The sequence below is a fragment of the Paroedura picta genome, chromosome 6 (genome assembly GCF_049243985.1).
Source record: "Paroedura picta isolate Pp20150507F chromosome 6, Ppicta_v3.0, whole genome shotgun sequence".
Taxonomy (NCBI): Eukaryota; Metazoa; Chordata; class Lepidosauria; order Squamata; family Gekkonidae; genus Paroedura; species Paroedura picta.
This window is the reverse complement of record NC_135374.1, coordinates 22,143,570-22,163,093: the sequence shown is the minus strand read 5'-3', so window position 1 is coordinate 22,163,093 and position 19,524 is coordinate 22,143,570. Positions and strand designations below refer to the sequence as shown.

General features: G+C 38.7%; 2 protein-coding genes across 7 annotated transcripts in view; one reads left to right on the top strand and one right to left on the bottom strand.

Moving 5' to 3' along the window:
• The window catches only part of SACS (sacsin molecular chaperone), a 49,902-nt gene extending 32,904 nt beyond the window's left edge, over positions 1–16,998 (top strand). For both annotated transcript variants that reach the window (XM_077341695.1, XM_077341696.1), the window contains one exon: positions 3,659–16,998. In XM_077341695.1, the coding sequence (XP_077197810.1) occupies positions 3,659–15,219 (11,561 nt within the window). In that variant the 3' untranslated portion in view covers positions 15,220–16,998. The remainder of the gene's footprint in view (positions 1–3,658) is intronic.
• Positions 16,804–19,524, bottom strand: part of SGCG (sarcoglycan gamma) — a 28,910-nt gene continuing 26,189 nt past the window's right edge. For all 5 annotated transcript variants that reach the window (XM_077341701.1, XM_077341700.1, XM_077341702.1 and 2 more), the window contains one exon: positions 16,804–18,657. In XM_077341701.1, coding sequence (XP_077197816.1) covers positions 18,484–18,657 — 174 coding nt within the window. In that variant the 3' untranslated portion in view covers positions 16,804–18,483. The remainder of the gene's footprint in view (positions 18,658–19,524) is intronic.

Here is a 19,524-nt window from a genome sequence, read left to right as displayed (position 1 = left end):
AAGTTCTGACAATCATTACTATGTACTAAATGCTGAAGATAATTTTTTCTGCAAACAGCAAGAGTAATTCATGCAGTGGATTCCTCATCTGTAGAAAAAAGGGGCACCTTTGTAGTTACAGAGTGCTGCTGAACACAGACACAGAATCACAGCAGTTGTGTCTCATTACTAGTAGTGCATTTCCTCCCCCTAAAATGTATTTCATTATATTTTAGCCCATCAGCTCCTATGGGGATTTTCAGGTAGGATGATCAGCTGAATAATGGCTGAACAGAAGCCTGATGGGTGTGCGTGTTTGATTACTGGATGTTCTGCTTGTACTATTTTCCAGATTGGTCATGATTGCTAGTCTGGTCCATTGTACTTGTGCTTTTCAAACAATTTACTTCTACTAATATTTCATGAATCATACTTGAAAAACAATTAAGGCAGTTACCGCTGGCCATTTTGTAAGTTTACAAAATGTACATGGATCAGATTCAGGACAGCATAGAAATCTGAAATAAATTAATGCTTTAAAATATAGGGCTAATGCTGTTTTTATTCAAAGCGAAGGACAAATGATTTGAATTAGCTAGTGTATCAGTGTGAATTAGCTGTTAGCCTAGGACTGACATATAAAATTAGAATTTATCCCCAAGAAGTTTACCACTATCAGTAGCACAAAACAGCTTAAAGACAGAACTCTCCCAAGAGTACAGTGGACTGGGGGCAACCACCCTGGGCTGTGCCAGGTTGGAAACGTTCTTCTATTATAAGAGCCATCTCAGCCAGCATTTTTTCCTTTGTGAAGTGCTCCAAACAAGCTTGATATGTAAGATACACGATTGTACTCCATACTTCAAATTAAAATTTGTTTTTGCCTCAAACTTTTTTTGATTATTTCCTTGGACCTACGTTGCCTGCTTAAGGATCTTGGGTTTGGTAACCTAAGGTTAATCATCCTTAAGGAGCAATCGAAATAAAAGCAAATAAATACTTAAATAAATAAATACTTCTTGTACTTTCCAGCTTCCTTAGGGTAATTGTTGCTAGCATAGTACGTCAAGTTGCCATTGCATATGATCTTACTGGAGCTGGAGACTCAATCCAGACCTTTCAGGTGGTTTAAACAGGATGAAAAAGGCCAGAAAATGTAGGGACCTTTTTGTCCCACACCTCATTAACTGTTTCTGAATTTCCATAGTTTATAAATGTTTTGCTACATGGCTTGGCAGGCTTCAGTTTGAGAACCACAAGTTCAAAGCCCAACTGGGCATGCCCAGTTAGTTCTGTCTTTTGCAGCTGATGGGTAGCCTGCAAAGTTGCAATCTGATTTTGATACATCTGCTCACATTTTTTTTCTTCCTCTTTTGCCCCACACATCAAGGTACAGGAACTGAATAGTAATCAGGAGGAAACATGCCTCACGTGTGCTCTTAATCTTTTATTTATTTAATTTCTGTACCTCCCCAGGCCTTCAAGTGGGCTTGGGGCAGTATACAGAAATAATAATACAGTGAAAAACAGCACCTCTCCTCCTTGCCCACTTAAATACCCTCCCTTGGACCAGGCTTAACAGACTTGGGATGGTCTAAAATAAGTGAGGGAGCCGGGGGGGGGGGGGCGGAGGAGGCCCATGTAATTTCCAGACAGCCATGGCCTCAACCAGAAGCCTGGCAGACAAGTGCTGCTTTGCAGGCTCTGTGGAACTTTGACAGCTCTGTCAAGGTCCAGATTTCAACGGGCAGCTCATTCCACGAAGCTGAGGCCAGGCGAATGTTTTTAGGCCAGGGATTATCATCAGATTGATGTCATGGTCTCCAAGGGGTATAGTGGGCATATTTATAGGTGTCCTATAAAAGTATTGTTTGCTTGTTTGTTTGCTCTTTAGATCTTGCTTTTAGATTGCTGCCGGGAAAAAATATCTCAAAGAAAGTGGCATGAAGGTTTGTAGTGGTATATTAAAAATCTGCTGATAAATGGAACAGTATAAATATTAAATGTATGGTTAATAATTGCACGAATGGAGTGCTAGCTGCATGTTTAAATGAAAATCTAGACTATTTCTGCAGATTTCATATTTTCAATGTAGCAAAAGTGACTATAATATTAAAATGTTATGCTGATGTATATGGACTGACCTTTTTAAATGGTAACCTGAAATATATTGTAATTTCCAGTCAGATTGAACAGATATAAATGATTTATTTCAATGATTATCATGTTGCCTGAATTTTGTTGGAATTCTTATACTGATTGTAACCATGTTTCTGAAATTTGGCAGAACTTTCATGTTTTAAGAAGTGCTTAAACTCAGTTAATTTTGGCATTTTGTAGTAGTAATTATTTTCCAGTATATAACCAAAGCATCGTAAGAGGTCTGGAATATACTTTTTAAAGGTAAAATATGTCTTGTGTATTAGGAACTGGTATTCCATTGCAGTAGGTACATTTAGGATAACTAAGAGTATAGTCTGGTCAGATAAGGTAGTAGTTGTGTTTGAGCATCAATAACATTGAATTTTGGGATGTTCAGTGCTCAGGATTTCATAGAGTATTTAATGACTCGATACTGATATGTACATCTGTTTTAGCTTCTAAGTCTATGTGGGCAGGATTTTAATTTTATCGTACTATTGAACATTTTCTATAATGATAACTTTTATGCTTGTTACTTGATTTATTATAATAAGGGTTCACTGCCATTATACCAAATCATTCCATTTGTCTCTGATAGGTAATTCATTTACAAAGCATATCCTGATAAGTATTCAAATATTTAGTAACTATAACTTTAATCTCATGGAAATATTTTAATCTGTTCGTTTACACGTAAACCCATTTAATTATGTATATGGATCTATTTTATACTCTCACTTTCAGCACAGGTATGCACAGAGACAAAATACAGAATTGGCGAAACAGTAACTATTGACACATGTTTATAACAGCACTAGCAGAAAAGCCCTGAGGGCCAATCAGGAAGATGGAGGCAGTCAGGGGCGGGGCATCCCCCGCCTGATTGGTGATCTGGGGCGAGCTACTCCCCAGGGGCCCAATCAAGTAAGGGTTGAGTCGGTTACAGACTCCTCTTACAACCTCTACCACATTTTATTATATTTAAGAAGATAGCAGTTAAGTTAGTTTTCTGGTAAACTAGCAGTCCTGTTATCTGCCTTGCTAAAAATAATGGATACAAGAAAACAGTTGGCTGTTTGGGCACATATATCAGCAGCTTCCCCCTTCTCCTGCTGTAATACAGGTGTGTCACACACAAATTCAATAACTAGCAAAGGACAAAGGCGTTTGTCTACATTGCTTGCCAACCATCTCATGGGACTTTGTGGATTGTAGAAACATCTAGCTTCTTGTGGGCTGGCAGATGTTTTTTTTTCCTGGTAAGCATAGCAGAGCAAGAATGCTGTGCTTTGGTTCACATATGCAGGGTTGAAATTCTACAACTAAATATGATCCATAGTGATCTGGCTTCATATTTGTACTTAATGCCATGCCACATTTGATACAGATAATCAAGATATTATAGTGGCTTTAACCAGTGGCTCTAAAAAACTGAGTTCGGTGAAAAGTTTTCTCTTTTTATTGTTGCTTAGTATTCTACAAAAGCATCCTTAACATTATTGTTCAGTTACAAGTGTTTAATTTTTTTTTATTTCAGGAAGACCATGCACTCAGCTGCAGCTTCTGAATCCTGAACGATTTGCCCAGCTAGTCAAAGAAGTTTTGAATACATTATGGCCTAACAGAGAAATCATGGTGCAGTGGTTCCCACTTTCTGAAGATAAAAATCATCCACCTATTTCATGGTTTAAAATGGTATGGAAGAACCTGTATATACATTTTTCTGAAGACTTATCATTGTTCGATGATTTGCCACTTATCCCAAAGACATTGTTAGAGAAAGACCAAGATGTAATTGACCTTATTAGATTGAGAACGCCGTCTCCAATTATTCTAGATAATGGATCTGAAACGCAACTTCCAGAATTTTTAGCTGACATCATTGAGCAACTTGGAGGGATTGTGCTTAAGGAACTGGACCCTTCCATACAGCACCCACTTTTAAAAAAATATGTACATGCCCCATTGCCAAGTGTAGTTTTGCAAATAATGGAAAAACTTTCCTTACAGAAATTGACAGATCATGTTGCATCACTCTCTGCATCGTACAAAAATGCCCTTAGGAGCTTCCTTGCTAGTTTAAATGATGTGACTGAAAAAGAAAAAAGATTAATTAATGAGCTAGTGATATTTAGGAAAGTTAAAGATTCATTTGAGGAAGACATTTCTTTTACTGCATTGAAAGGCTGTAAAGTGGTGCATCATACTGCCAAACTCCCACCTAACATTAAACTATCTGTGTCACTAGTTGACAGCAGCGATGAAGCTACTATTCGTTTAGTAAATATATTGAAAATAGAACAGCTAAAGACCACTGATTGCATGAAGTTTATTTTAAAAGATATTCAAAATGACTTTTATTCTGTTGAGGAAACAACAAAAATTATGTTGTGGTTTCTGGAAAATCTGACTTTCCTCAAAAGTGAAAATGCAGAAACTTTGGATTGGCTGACCCCACTAAAATTTATTCCAGTTATGGAAGAAAAGATGGTATCAGCTAATGAACTCTTTGACCCTGAGGTGGAGGTATTACAAAATCTATTCTATGGTGAGGAAGACCACTGCTTTCCCCCACCTGTGTTTAAAACTTCTCCAGATATTCTTCATTCTTTGAGATTAATAGGATTAAAAAGTGAGAACAACTTGGAAGAGGGAGACATTTTACGTGTAGCACATAAAATTGAAAACCTGAAGGACTGTGCAAGCACTGATGAAGATGCACTTAGAAGAAAAACCAGAACTTTATTAACCATTTTGAACAAAAGCTCTTCATTGCTGCATTCACCTGAAACAAAAGCCATATTGAAAAAAATTAAATGGATTCCAGCATGCAAGGAAAGACCGCCAAATTACCCAAATACATTAACTTGGAAAGGTGATCATTGTAGTCTGTGTTCACCACCTGAAATGTGTGATTTATCCCAGGCGATCTTAGTAGGTTCCTCCATTCCCCTTGTAGAAAGTGTTCGATTAACTGTTGCCAAAGCATTAGGGATTTCAATCAAACCTAGTATCAAATCAGTCCTAAAACATTTTAAAGCGGTAATCGATTGGCATAGTTCAAAAAAATTTAGCGATGAAGATTACTATCAATTTCAGCACATCCTGCTGGAGATTTATGGATTTATGAATGATCATTTAGATGAGGGTAAAGAAGGATTTAAAGCCTTGAAATTTCCCTGGGTCTGGACTGGTAAAACATTTTGCTCACTTTCTCAAGCAATCATAAAATCAGCATATGATCTTGACCTGCAGCCATATTTGCATAATGTTCCGAAAACTATGGCTAAATTTCATCAGTTGTTCAAATGCTGTGGGTCGATTGAGCAGCTGACTCCAGACCATGTCTCCATGGTCATTCAGAAAATATATCTGAAAAGTGGACACTTTCTTACTGAAGAAGAGAGTAAGCAAAATCTTCACATTATGTTGAATATTATTAGATGGTTATATAGCTGCCAGATTCCTGCAAGCTTAAATACACCTGTCCCTCTGCATTCTAGCAAAAAACCATACAGACTTGCAATGAAGCCAATTCATGAGTGTTGTTACTGTGATATCAAGGTTGATGACTTAAACGATTTGCTTGAGGATGCTGTTGAACCAATCATTCTGGTTCATGAAGACATCCCCATGAAAACTGCAGAGTGGTTGAATGTGCCATGTCTCAGTACCAGGTTGATTAATCCAGAAAATATGGGGTTTGAACAGTCTGGACAAAGAGAACCCTTAACTGTAAGAATTAAAAACATTTTGGAGGAATACCCTTCTGTGTCAGATATCTTCAAAGAACTGCTTCAGAATGCTGATGACGCTAATGCAACTGAATGTAACTTTTTGATAGACATGAGGCGAAATAATGACATAAGAGAAAATCTGTTGGATCCAGGAATGGCAGCTTGTCATGGACCAGCTCTATGGTCATTCAACAACTCTGAATTTTCTGACTCCGACTTCCTAAATATTACTCGATTAGGAGAGTCTCTCAAAAGAGCAGAGGTTGACAAAGTGGGAAAGTTTGGCTTGGGTTTTAATTCAGTTTATCATATCACTGATATCCCCATCATTTTGAGCAGAGAGTTTATGATCATGTTTGACCCAAATATCAATCATCTCAGTAAACATATAAGAGATAAGTCTAATCCTGGGATCAAGATTAACTGGAGTAAACAACAGAAAAGACTGAGAAAATTCCCTAATCAGTTTAAGCCATTCATAGGTGTGTTTGGTTGTAAGCTTCCATTGACTGTGGAGGCACCTTACAGTTACAAAGGGACACTTTTCAGACTTTCTTTTAGAACTCAGCAGGAGGCTAAAGTAAGTGAAGTCAGCAATACTTGCTACAATACTGCAGACATCTATTCCCTTGTGGATGAGTTTAGTATTTGTGGACACAGGCTGATACTCTTTACTCAGAGTGTAAACTCCATGGTTTTGAAGTACTTGAAAACAGAAGAAACTAACCCAGGTACTGCACAAGATACTGTGACTATTAGAAAGAATATGTGCTTGTCCAAAGCAGTGCCTACCCCTGTAATAAGTGTTCTAAAGGAAGCTGCTAAACTCATGAAAACATGCAATAGTAGTATGAAAAAGCTTCCTACCGAGTCACCAAAGTCCTCATGCATATTGCAGATAATAGTGGAGGAGTTTCATCATGTATTTAGGAGGATTGCTGACTTACATTCTCCAGTTTTTAGAGGTTCAGACGATGAAACACCTTCTTTTTTGGAAATGGCTAAATCTGGGCAGACAAAACGACCTGCAGACGAGCTGCCACAAAAAACAGTAGACACCACAACATGGCTCATATGTTCTTGCATGGATACTGGGGAAGCCTTAAAATTCTCATTACATGAAAGTGGGCGAAGGCTAGGACTCGTCCCTTGTGGTTCAGTGGGAGTTATGCTATGTGAAACTCAGGATAAAAAATGGACTGTGAAGCCCAATTGCAGCAATTTAGGAGAAATATTCTGCTATTTACCTCTTCGAATCAAAACTGGTCTACCTGTTCACATTAATGGTTCCTTTGCAGTTACATCAAATCGAAAAGAAATATGGAAAACCGACACAAAAGGCAGGTGGAACACAGTGTTCATGCGGCATGTCATTGTGAAAGCATATTTGGAAACACTTGTGGTTTTACGCAACATGGCAGTCTGTGGAGAACTGGAGAATTACAGTTACTGTGCAGTGTGGCCTGATCCTGACTTTGTGCATGATGATTTTTCAGTTATATGTCAAGGATTTTATGAAGAAATAGCTCACACAAAAGGCAAAGAAGGAATCCGTGTTTTCTCTGATGGTTCTTCTTGGGTATCCATGAAAAATGTAAGATTTTTAGATGACTCGCTATTGAAACGTCCAGACATTGGAGTGGCAGCCTTCAAGATTTTTCTCAAATACCTTAAAAAAACTGGCTCTAAAAATCTTTGTGCTGTAGATCTTCCTTCGTGGGTCAAAGCAGGTTTTGAAGAAGCCGGATGTAAACAGGTATTACTCGAGAATACTTTTTCAGAGAGACAGTTCTTTACTGAAGTGTTTTTCCCAAACATTGAAGAAATTGAAGCAGAGCTCCGTGATCCTTTAATGCAGTATGTCCTAAGTGAAAAGATTGCTGACTTCTCAGAAATTTTGTCTGTTACTCCATGTATTCCTTGTTCTTTAACTGAACATCCTTTGGTGGAACCTTCAAGACTGATCCATCCTGAAGGTCGAGTTGCAAAATTGTATGATAAAGAAGATGGAAGATTTCCCCATGGCACCAATCAGGATTACCTAAATCCAGTAATTTTGGTCAAATTAGTTCAGTTAGGTATGGTAAAAGATGATATATCCTGGGAAGACTTGGTTGAACGAGCAGAGTCAGTAGCAGCCATTAATATGACTGACCATGCTTCAGCATGTCTCAGAAGCAGTATAATATTAAATCTCATAGATGAAAAACTTAAATACAGAGATCCTAGAGCTAAAGAATTCACTGAAAAATTTCAAACAATTCCTTTTCTTCCATTTCTGACGAAACCAGCAGGCTTCTCATTGCACTGGAAGGGCAGTGATTTTGAATCTGAAACAATGTTTTCAGCTATGGACCTTTTCACAGTTGATCACCAAGACATAATTTGTCTCTTAAAACCAATTGTTAATGAAAACTCCCATTCATTTAAAGGTTGTGGGAACATTCCATTGGCTGTCAAAGAGTCTATAGGTTTGCTGAAGAAACCAACTGTTTCTATGGTCATAAATCAATTAAAAGAAGTTGCAAAGTCCTTTGATGGCATTACTTTGTATCAGGAAAACATTACTAATGCTTGTTACAAATATCTCCATGAAGCACTGCTAGAGAATGAAGCAGCAAAAACTACCATTATTGAGGAACTGAAAAACTGTAGTTTCATTCTTGTTGAAAATGGCTATGTTGACCCCACAAAAGTGTCTTTTCATCTGAATTTTGAGGCAGCACCATATCTCCACCAGCTGTCTAATAAATATAGAAACAGTTTTCGTGAGCTTTTTGAAAGCGTGGGTGTACACCATGCCTTTACAGTAGAAGATTTTGCTCATGTTCTTGAATCAGTCAATCAGGAAAGGGAAAATAAACCACTGACTGAAGAAAATTTCCAGCTTTGTAGAAGAATCATCAGTGAAGGAATTTGGAGTCACATTAGAGAAAAGAAACAAGAATTCTGTGAAAAAAAGTATGGCAAAATTTTGTTACCAGACACTCATCTTGCTCTTCTGCCTGCTAATTCTCTGTGTTATAATGATTGTCCTTGGATAAAAGTGAAAGACACAACTGTAAAATACTGCCATGCTGATATTCCTAGGGAAGTAGCTGTGAAGCTTGGTGCTATACCCAAGCGACATAAAGCCTTAGAAAGATACGCATCCAATATCTGCTTCACTACTCTTGGGACTGAGTTTGGACAGAAAGAAAAACTAACAGGAAGAATCAAAAGTATTCTTAATGCATATCCATCAGAGAAAGAAATGCTGAAAGAGCTTCTTCAGAATGCAGATGATGCGAAAGCTACAGAAGTCTGTTTTGTCTTTGACCCTCGACAACATCCAGTTGACCGAATATTTGATGAAAAATGGTCACCGCTTCAAGGCCCTGCACTGTGTGTCTTCAACAATCAGCCTTTTACAGAAGATGACATCAGAGGAATTCAGAACCTTGGAAAAGGCACTAAGGAAGGCAACCCATGCAAAACTGGCCAGTACGGTATAGGATTCAATTCTGTGTATCACATAACAGACTGTCCTTCATTCATTTCTGGTAATGATATACTTTGTATTTTTGATCCTCATGCTAGATATGCCCCAGGGGCAACATCAATTAGTCCTGGACGCATGTTTAGAGATCTGGACAGTGATTTCAGGACACAGTTTTCAGATGTGCTGGATCTTTATTTAGGCGCTCACTTTAAACTAGACAACTGCACCATGTTTAGGTTTCCGCTTCGAAATGGAGAGATGGCAAAAGTTTCAGAAATCTCCTCAGTGCCGTGTTCCGACAGAATGGTGCAAAACCTTCTTGATAAGCTGCGCACAGATGGAGCAGAATTGTTGATGTTTCTGAATCATATGGAAAAAATCTCTATTTGTGAAATAGAGAAAACCACAGGAGCTCTTAATGTTCTATATTCTGTAACGGGCAAAATAACTGACGGAGATCGGCTGAAACGGAAGCAGTTCCACGCATCTGTTATTGACAGCGTAACGAAGAAGAAACAGCTTAATGAGATACCTGTGCAACAAATAACTTACACCATGGATACTGAAGACTCTGAAGGAAATCTTACAACTTGGTTAATTTGCAACAGGTCGGGTTTTTCAGCCATGGAAAAAGTATCCAAGAGTGTCGTATCAGCTCACAAGAATGAGGACATTACTCTTTTTCCACGAGGGGGAGTTGCAGCCTGCATTACCCATAACTACAAAAAGCCACACCGAGCATTTTGTTTCTTACCTTTGTCTTTAGAAACTGGATTACCATTTCATGTGAATGGGCACTTTGCTCTGGATTCTGCCCGAAGAAATCTGTGGCGTGATGATAATGGAGTTGGAGTCCGAAGTGACTGGAATAACAGCCTGATGACCGCACTGATAGCACCAGCCTACGTCGAACTTCTGACTCAGCTGAAGAAGCGTTACTTCCAAGGCACTGATCCAACCGTGTCAGTGCTACAAAACTCGTCTATGCATGTTGTGAAAGACACTTTGAAGAAGTTTCTCTCTTTCTTCCCAGTTAACAGGCTTGATCTGCAGCCGGATTGGTATTGCTTAGTGAAAGCCGTGTACAGCTGCATTCATGAAGAGTCGAAGCGTCTCTTGCCTGTGGTGCGAGTGCCAAACATTGATGGCTCTGATTTGCATTCAGCAATCATCATCTCTTGGATTAATATGACTACCTCAAACAAAGCTAGGCCTTTCTTTGACAATTTGTTACAAGATGAGTTGCAGCACCTCAAAAATGTGGAGTACAACATCACGACACGCAAAACGGTAGCAGAAAACGTGTACAGACTCAAACATCTGCTTTTAGAAATTGGCTTCAACTTGATATACAGCTGTGAGGAAACTGCAAATCTTTTTCACTGTCTTGTGGACGCAGACATTCCTGTGAGCTACGTGACTCCTGTTGATGTCCGATCATTTTTGATGACGTTCTCCTCTCCAGATTCTACTTGCCACATTGGAAAACTACCTTGTCGCCTTCAGCAGACAAATTTAAAACTTTTCCACAGTCTAAAACTTCTTGTGGACTATTGTTTTAAAGAGGCAGAAGAAGATGAAATCAGCATTGAAGGACTACCTCTGCTCATTACGCTTGACAGCGTGTTGCAAGTTTTTGATTCCAAGCGGCCAAAGTTTTTAACAACCTATCATGAACTGATCCCTTCTCGTAAAGATTTGTTTATGAACACACTTTATTTGCGATACAGCAATATTTTGCTTAAATGCAATGTAGCAAAGGTCTTTGATATCACCAGCTTTGCTGATTTGCTGCAGTCTGTGTTGCCAAGGGAATATAAGACCAGAGGGTGTATGAGATGGAAAGAGAACTTTGCAAGTGAATCCTGGCTTAAGAACACATGGCATTTTATTAGTGAATCTGTAAGTGCCAAAGATGACCAGGAAGATGCAAAACCTACATTTGATGATGTTGTTGATACTTTGAAGGACTGGGCATTGCTTCCAGGTACAAAATTCACTGTCTCTTCCAATCAGCTTGTTGTACCAGACTCTGATGTCTTGCTTCCTCTCAGTCTTATGCACATAGCACTCTTCCCAAATTCTCAGACTGATAAAGTTTTTCATGCTTTAATGAAAACTGGTTGTATTCAGCTTGCCTTGAACAAAATTTGCTCCAAGGACAGTGCACTCGTGCCATTATTGTCAGGACATACAGCAAATATAGATAACCCTTCAAGTGTGTTAAGAGCTATACATTACATGGTTCAGACTTCAACATTCAAGACTGAAAAATTAGCTGAAAGTGACTTTGAGGCTCTCTTGATGTATTTTAATTGCAATCTAAATCATTTGACGTCTCAAGATGACGTTAAAATTTTGAGGTCTCTTCCATGCTATAAATCCATCAGTGGACGATACATAAGTATTTCAAAAAGCGGAGCATGTTATGTACTCACAAGAAGTATCCCCTCAGTTGAGGTGGATAGATGGACACAGTCAACTTCATCTGCCTTTCTTGAAGAGAAAATCCATTTAAATGACTTGTACAATGTGCTTGGTTGCGTTCCAGTAGATGACCTTGAAGTTTATCTGAAGCACCTTTTACCAAAGATTGAAAGTCTCTCTTATGATGCAAAACTGGAACATCTTATTTACTTAAAGAACAGGCTCTCCAGCATTGAAGAGTCAACTGAAATAAAAGAACAGCTGTTTGAAAAGTTAGAGAGCTTTTTGATCATTCATGATGCTTCTAATAGACTAAAACCTGCAAAGAATTTTTATGACAGGACTGTGAGAGTGTTTGAAGTGATGCTCCCTGAAAAACTCTTTATACCACAAGATTTCTTTAAAAAACTGGAGCAACTCACAAAACCCAAGAACCGTGCTTCATTCCTTACCTCGTGGGTGGCATTTCTCCGAAAAATGGGACTAAAATACATTATTTCCCAGCAGCAGGTCTTGCAGTTTGCTAAAGAGATCAGTATGAGAGCCAACACAGAAAACTGGACTAAGGATACACTACAGAATACCGTGGATGTACTCCTTCAACATATATTTCAAGAAAGAACTGATTTATTCTCTGGGAATTTTCTTAAAGAATTATCTTTAATTGCTTTCTTGTGTCCAGAACGTGCTCCTGCAGAAATTGTCAGATTCCATCCTCAGTATCAAGAGGTTAACGGAACACTCCCTCTCATAAAATTTAGTGGAGCCCAGGTGAACCCCAAATTCAAACAGACTGACGTTTTGCAGCTTTTGTGGACTTCATGTCCTATTCTTCCAGAAAAAGCAACGCCTTTAACTATCAAAGAACAAGAAGGAAGTACTCTTGAGCCACAAGAACAACTTGAGCAGGTTTTGACCATGCTTAATGTCAACTTGGATCCCCCTCTAGACAAAGTTATAAATAACTGTAGAAATATATGCAATATAACAACGTTGGATGAGGAGATGGTAAAAACAAGGGCTAAGGTCCTAAGGAGCATTTATGAATATCTTAGTACAGAGAAAAGGGAATTCCGATTTCAGCTTCGAGGGGTTGCTTTCGTGATGGTTGAAGAAGGCTGGAAGTTGTTGAAACCTGAGGAAGTAGTCATAAATCTTGAGTATGAGTCTGATTTTAAGCCTTACCTTTACAAGCTTCCATTAGAACTTGGTACCTTCCACCAGCTATTTAAACATTTAGGCACTGAAGATGTCATTTCAACAAAGCAATTTGTGGAGGTTCTGAGCCGTATATTCAAGAATTCTGAGGGAAAACAGCTTGATCCTAATGAAATGCGTACTGTTAAGCGAGTTGTTTCTGGCCTGTTCAAAAGCCTTCAAAATGAATCTGTTAAGGTTCGAAGTGACCTGGAAAATGTCCGGGATCTGGCTCTTTACCTTCCTAGTCAAGATGGACGATTGGTGAAATCAAGCATCTTAGTTTTTGATGACGCACCACATTACAAAAGCAGGATACAAGGAAACATTGGTGTGCAAATGCTGGTTGATCTCAGCCAGTGTTACTTGGGGAAAGACCATGGTTTTCATACTAAACTGATAATGTTGTTTCCTCAGAAGTTGCGCCCTCGTCTTCTCAGCAGTATTCTTGAAGAGCAACTGGATGAAGAGTCACCCAAAATCTGCCAGTTTGGAGCCCTTTGTTCTCTTCAGGGAAGGCTCCAGTTACTGTTGTCTAGTGAACAGTTCATTACAGGACTTATTAGAATTATGAAACATGAAAATGACAATGCATTCTTAGCCAATGAAGAGAAAGCCATAAGACTTTGTAAAGCCTTACGGGAAGGCTTGAAAGTTTCCTGTTTTGAGAAGCTACAAACAACATTAAGGGTTAAAGGCTTTGCTCCTATACCTCACAGCAGAAGTGAAACATTTGCTTTTTTAAAGAGATATGGAAATGCAGTAATATTGCTTTATATTCAGCACTCTGACAGCAAAGACATCAATTTCCTTCTAGCATTAGCAATGACCCTGAAATCTGCAACGGATAATCTGATTTCTGATACTTCCTATTTAATTGCCATGTTAGGCTGCAATGATATTTACAGAATTAGTGAAAAGCTTGACAGTTTAGGGGTGAAATATGACTCTTCGGAACCATCAAAACTTGAACTGCCCATGCCTGGAACTCCTATACCATCTGAAATCCACTATACACTTCTTATGGATCCAATGAATGTTTTTTATCCAGGGGAATATGTTGGCTATCTTGTAGATGCTGAAGGAGGTGATATATATGGATCATACCATCCAACCTACACTTACGCTATCATTGTGCAAGAAGTAGAAAAGGAGGAGGATGAAAACTCCTGTTTCCTAGGCAAGATTTATCAGATTGACATTGGGTACAGTGAGTACAAGATAGTGAGTTCGCTTGATTTGTACAAATTTTCAAGACCTGATGAGAGTTCTCAAAGCAGGGACAGTGCACCGTCAACCCCCACAAGTCCTACAGAATTTCCAGCACATGGACCAAGGACAGTTCCTCCTCTCTTCCCTGGAAGGGAGAGTCACAAAACATCATCATCTAAACATCATTCTCCCAAAAAAATCAAAGCAAATTCTCTTTCAGAGATTTTAAGAGAAGTTACATCAGTGGTAGAACAAGCTTGGAAGCTACCAGAGTCGGAAAGAAAGAAGATCATCAGAAGGCTCTACCTTAAATGGCATCCAGACAAGAATGCAGAGAACCTCGATATAGCCAATGAAGTTTTCAAACATTTACAAAATGAAATCAACAGGCTAGAAAAGCAGGCTTTTATAGACCAAAATGCAGATAGGGCATCCAGACGAACCTTCTCATCTTCAGCTTCACGATTTCAGTCAGACAAATTTTCATTTCAGAGATTTTACACTTCTTGGAATCAGGAAGCTACAAGCCATAAATCTGAAAGACAACAATCTAAAGAAAAGCATCCATCTTCTACAGGCCCATCTTACTCTCAGCGATTTTTTGTGCCACCCACATTTAAGTCAGTTGGAAACCCGGTTGAGGCACGCAGGTGGCTGAGGCAAGCCAGAGCAAACTTTTCAGCTGCAAGAAATGATCTTCATAAAAATGCCAACGAATGGGTATGCTTCAAATGTTATTTGTCTACCAAATTAGCCTTGATTGCTGCAGATTATGCTGTAAGGGGCAAATCAGATAAAGACGTGAAGCCAACTGCCCTTGCCCAGAAAATTGAGGAGTATAGTCCACAGCTTGAAGGTCTCACAAATGATGTTCACACCCTGGAAGCATATGGAGTGGATAGCTTAAAAACGCGCTATCCAGACCTCCTCCCTTTCCCACAGATTCCAAATGACAGGTTCACTTCTGAAGTCGCTATGCGGGTGATGGAATGTACAGCATGTATTATAATAAAACTTGAAAACTTTATTCAACAAAAGGTATGAGAGTCCTAGGTACAGACATGGTGTTCTCAGCTGTGCATGCCATGCCTCCAGCCATAGTCTTTTTCAGCTGCTTTAGAGAGGCATTACTGTAGATGTGCCTCTGTGTGATGAGGGGCAGAAGCTATCCTCAAATGTTTAGAGAATACCACAGACCTTGATGTGGTAAGTGCATGTCCTGAGTTCACTTTTGCTAGGAAGATCTATATACTAAATGTAATGGGGAAAATGTGATTTACATGTGCAGCTACTGTACCTTCAGAGACTATACATATTAAAGCAGCTTATAAATACAGTGAATATGGTAGGGAGGGCCAAATCAGATGTTCAGTGGTAGACTTGGCTTGGAAATCTGAGTCACCACTGAACAGCTGCAGAGTGAACAGGTGGAGGGCATCATTTGCAGTTGAGAAGCAGGAGAGGACAGTTTAAACTTTCCCTGGCCTATCATTTTTATCCCTTCCATTAATGGCTTTTCCCTGTGATGCAGCAAATGTACGTTTGGCAGTTTAACGGGAGAAAAGAGGCTGGGGAAAGAAGGCCAGCAGTGCAGAATAGAAGACCGGGAAAAGAATATCTCCCTCCTTCCAAACAATGTTTTTTTCCACTGCAAATCAGGCTCTGTTCATAGATGTCATTCCAGAGCTCCCATGGAACATTCACTTCAGTCCTGAGATACAAACAATTAACATATAATTAATTTTTAAAAGAAACTGAGCCTATCATAAGCAGAACTGTAGACATATTTACTTTTTTTTTTTTACAGGGAGAATGAGCTATAAGAACTGGTTGGTATACACAAGACAGTAATAAAATTCACACGACTGAACTGCACTTTATATAACCAAAGCTTAGGATGATGGTTGGTTAAATCTGTTTTGTGTGCGTATGTACATATATATATTTCCTTGGTTGTATCTAATCAATTTACGTTTCCCAATGATGTCATTTTTTCCAGTGTACTAATGTAAGATGGGATCTTTGAATGCAGAGAACAGAACATTCTGGATTCATTTACTTGCTGTGAACATTCATTTCATTCAAAACATTTTCTGCTGGAGCTGGTAAGTTTGCTGTAGCATTACATCAAAGGCTAAGGCAGGGGTAGTCAACCTGTGGTCTTCCAGATGTGCATGGACTACAATTCCCATGAGCCCCTGTCAGCAAACTGGCAGGGGCTCATGGGAATTGTAGTCCATGGATATCTGGAGGACCACAGGTTGACTACCCCTGGGCTAAGGGGCCTTTGACACAGCACAGTATTTTAATCCTCAGTGTTCAGTTCCTTCAATACATGATTTTCTTTCCTTGTCGTCTGCCTTACATGTTTGTGTAATATCTCCATTTGTTTAATGTCTGCTAAACATTTCTGTTTCATGACAATTACATGTACATTGCTTAGACACGTCCTTTTTTGAAATTGCACACCAAAAGTCATCTTTTTAGAAGTCTCCATGCTTCAGCATTTTATATGTTTTTGTCTCTCCATTTTTTTTCTTGAGCCGCTATTGGAAATGGTATAAAGTGGTAAAGCATTTTTGGTATACAGTGGGATAACTTTTTTTAAAATTATTATTACACATTAAATGGTGCTGCAATGTTAAGATTTTTTATTTTGTCTCACACTGTGGCACATGAGATGTCTGACATTTAGTTCATATACTTTCTTTTATAAATTGTAATACTTTTTGATAATGCCATGTAAATTATTCAATATTTGTAAAAAAAAATCATGAAAACCTATGAAATAAATCTGCTGCATTAAAAAAATTTCCATTATTACTTAATTGTCATAATAATTTATTTGATTAGTACACTGAAATAATTTCATTTTAGAGTCTGTAAACAAAAAAGGAACAAAAAGATCATATAGAAGTTGCAACAAAAATTATTGCAGTAAGACAGGAAAATGACTGAAAAAAGCTCTTCCACTTAAATGTAAAGAATAAAGAGTCTTCAGTGGGAAAACGAGCTCAGCAAATTCAAGGTGTTAAAATCTTTATTACTTCATAAAACCTATTTGGTTATTTCTGCTCTTAAGTGTCATGAATTAATTTTATAATAATGCAAAGATATCATCAGTCTGGTGTGTTCCCATGGTATAAAAGTCGAATGAATAAGTAAAGCAAGGACCCTTGCACCAGTGATTTTCAGTAGAGACAGAAGAATCTCTTTTCGTTGCTTTGATTATTCAGCCAAATTGGATGCTGAGTTACCCTCCCCTACTACAACATGAGCAAGTGCAAAGTAATATATATTGAAGCCTAAAATCTCACCTATAAATACATGTTGATGGGTTACAAACTGGCGGTAACTGACTTGGAGTGAGATCTTGGGGTCATGGTAGATAACTCACTGAAAATGTGGACTGTGTGTGACTACATTTTTTTTAAGGCACATACTATACTGGAGATCATTAGGAAGGTAATCGAAAGCAAATCAGCTAGTATAATGCCCCTATCTAAATCTATAGCACAGCCTGATTTGGAATCCTGTGTACAATTCTGAACACCAAATCTCAGAAAAATGTATACTTTGAAAGTACCTTTCTCCCCTTCTCACAATCCAAGAACTTGTGGGCACTCAAAATTGAGCACCAGTAGATTTAGAACAGATAAAAGATAAAAGGAAGTACTTCTTCACCCCAAAAGTAATTAACACATGGAATTCACTGCCACAGGAAGTGGTGGCAGCTACAAGCATAGACAGCTTCAAGAAAGGATTGGATAAACACATGGAACCAGAGGTCCATCATTGGCTATTAGCCACAAGGTATAGATGGAACACTCTGTCTGGGGCAATGATGCTCTGTATTATTGGTGCATGGGGTGGGGGGTCATGGTGAGAAGTCTTCTGGAGTTCAGACTCCACTGGTGTACGTCCTGATGACACCAGTTGGACTGGATGGGCCATTGGCCTGATCTTGTGTGGTTTCAGTTATTTTGTCTCATTGTAGATAGGCAATTGAACTTTAGCACACATGCTGAGTAGTGGCACACTAGAGCATTTTGCTCCACTCAGAAGACTAGTTCTCTGCCCTGAAGACCTCTGCAAACCCTGCTTGCTTCAGAGATCTGACAAGATAGGGCTAGCCTGCATTATCCAGGTCAAAGCCTGTCTAGTAGTGCATCCTGTTTTTTTGTTCCAGTGTTGCACCAGGTGCTCAATAAGCAATGACTGTTTTGCTGATCCTTTTGCTCCCATAGTTTTCTCAGTGCTCAAATATATTGCAAGAATGGTAAGAAAACATGCAGTGTATGTCATTTTTTATTGACAAACCCGGCTGTATTCTTGACAAGTAGACTCCACATCGGCCACTGACAAGTAAAGCTTTCCATTTGGGCAAACACAAATCTCATAGAGGTTTTGAGAGCCGCCAGATTCTTCGTTTGTTCCCTCAGGCAAATGGGGCAGTCGCACAGTGTGAGCGTCAAGCATGAGCTGTGTGAAAGAAAAGCATGCTTACAAAAATTACAAACAGTAATTCAGCAGCAATATTTTAGATATATCATCAGGTGGATAAAAGACTTGTCTTTTTGAATCAACTTCAGCCTGCAGAAGGAATTGCCAATCAAACAACATTTTAGAAGACTCGATATGAAAAGATTAGAAATTGATATATGTAGAGCACAATCCATATGAATGGCCTCCTTGCTTGGCACCCTGGCATGCAAATGAAGGGAAGTTTCAAATTCAGTGTGTAAATGGAAGCTCAGAAAATAATAAGCTACCCACAAGGCTTAATTAGCCAGATCAATATATTTCAAAATAAACCACCTAGGAAACAGTATCAGTGTTCAAAGGAATGGCTAGTTGAGCCCAGTAAGACCTTACAGATCAGGATTTTGGGGGAATAAGCTTTCTAGAGTCCAAAATTCTTTTGTCAGGTGTGTGATGAAGAGAGTTTTGACTCTCAAAAGGTTATGCCCCAAAACACTTGTCAATCTCCAAGGTGCTACAGGATTCAAAACTGCAGACCTACAATGCTACCCTCTAAAATGGATGTTCAGAGGAAAGGTCTGAATTTGACTTAATTAGAATGGGCTCTTTGCTCATTTGGTGTCTGACAAAAAAGAAAGCTTGCCTAAACAAAGCCTTTCATATTCTGTCAAATCAGATATACAGAGATAACTACAAGAATTGTCAAATCCAAATGTCACCAGGCATTACTCAAATTCACTAGGTATCTATCTCAGGACACTTAAATCATGAATGAATGTTTACTTATCCAAAGATGGTAACATGAACATTAGTCTTCCCAAACATTTACTAAATTACTAAAACATGAGCCACCTGGCATACTATTAT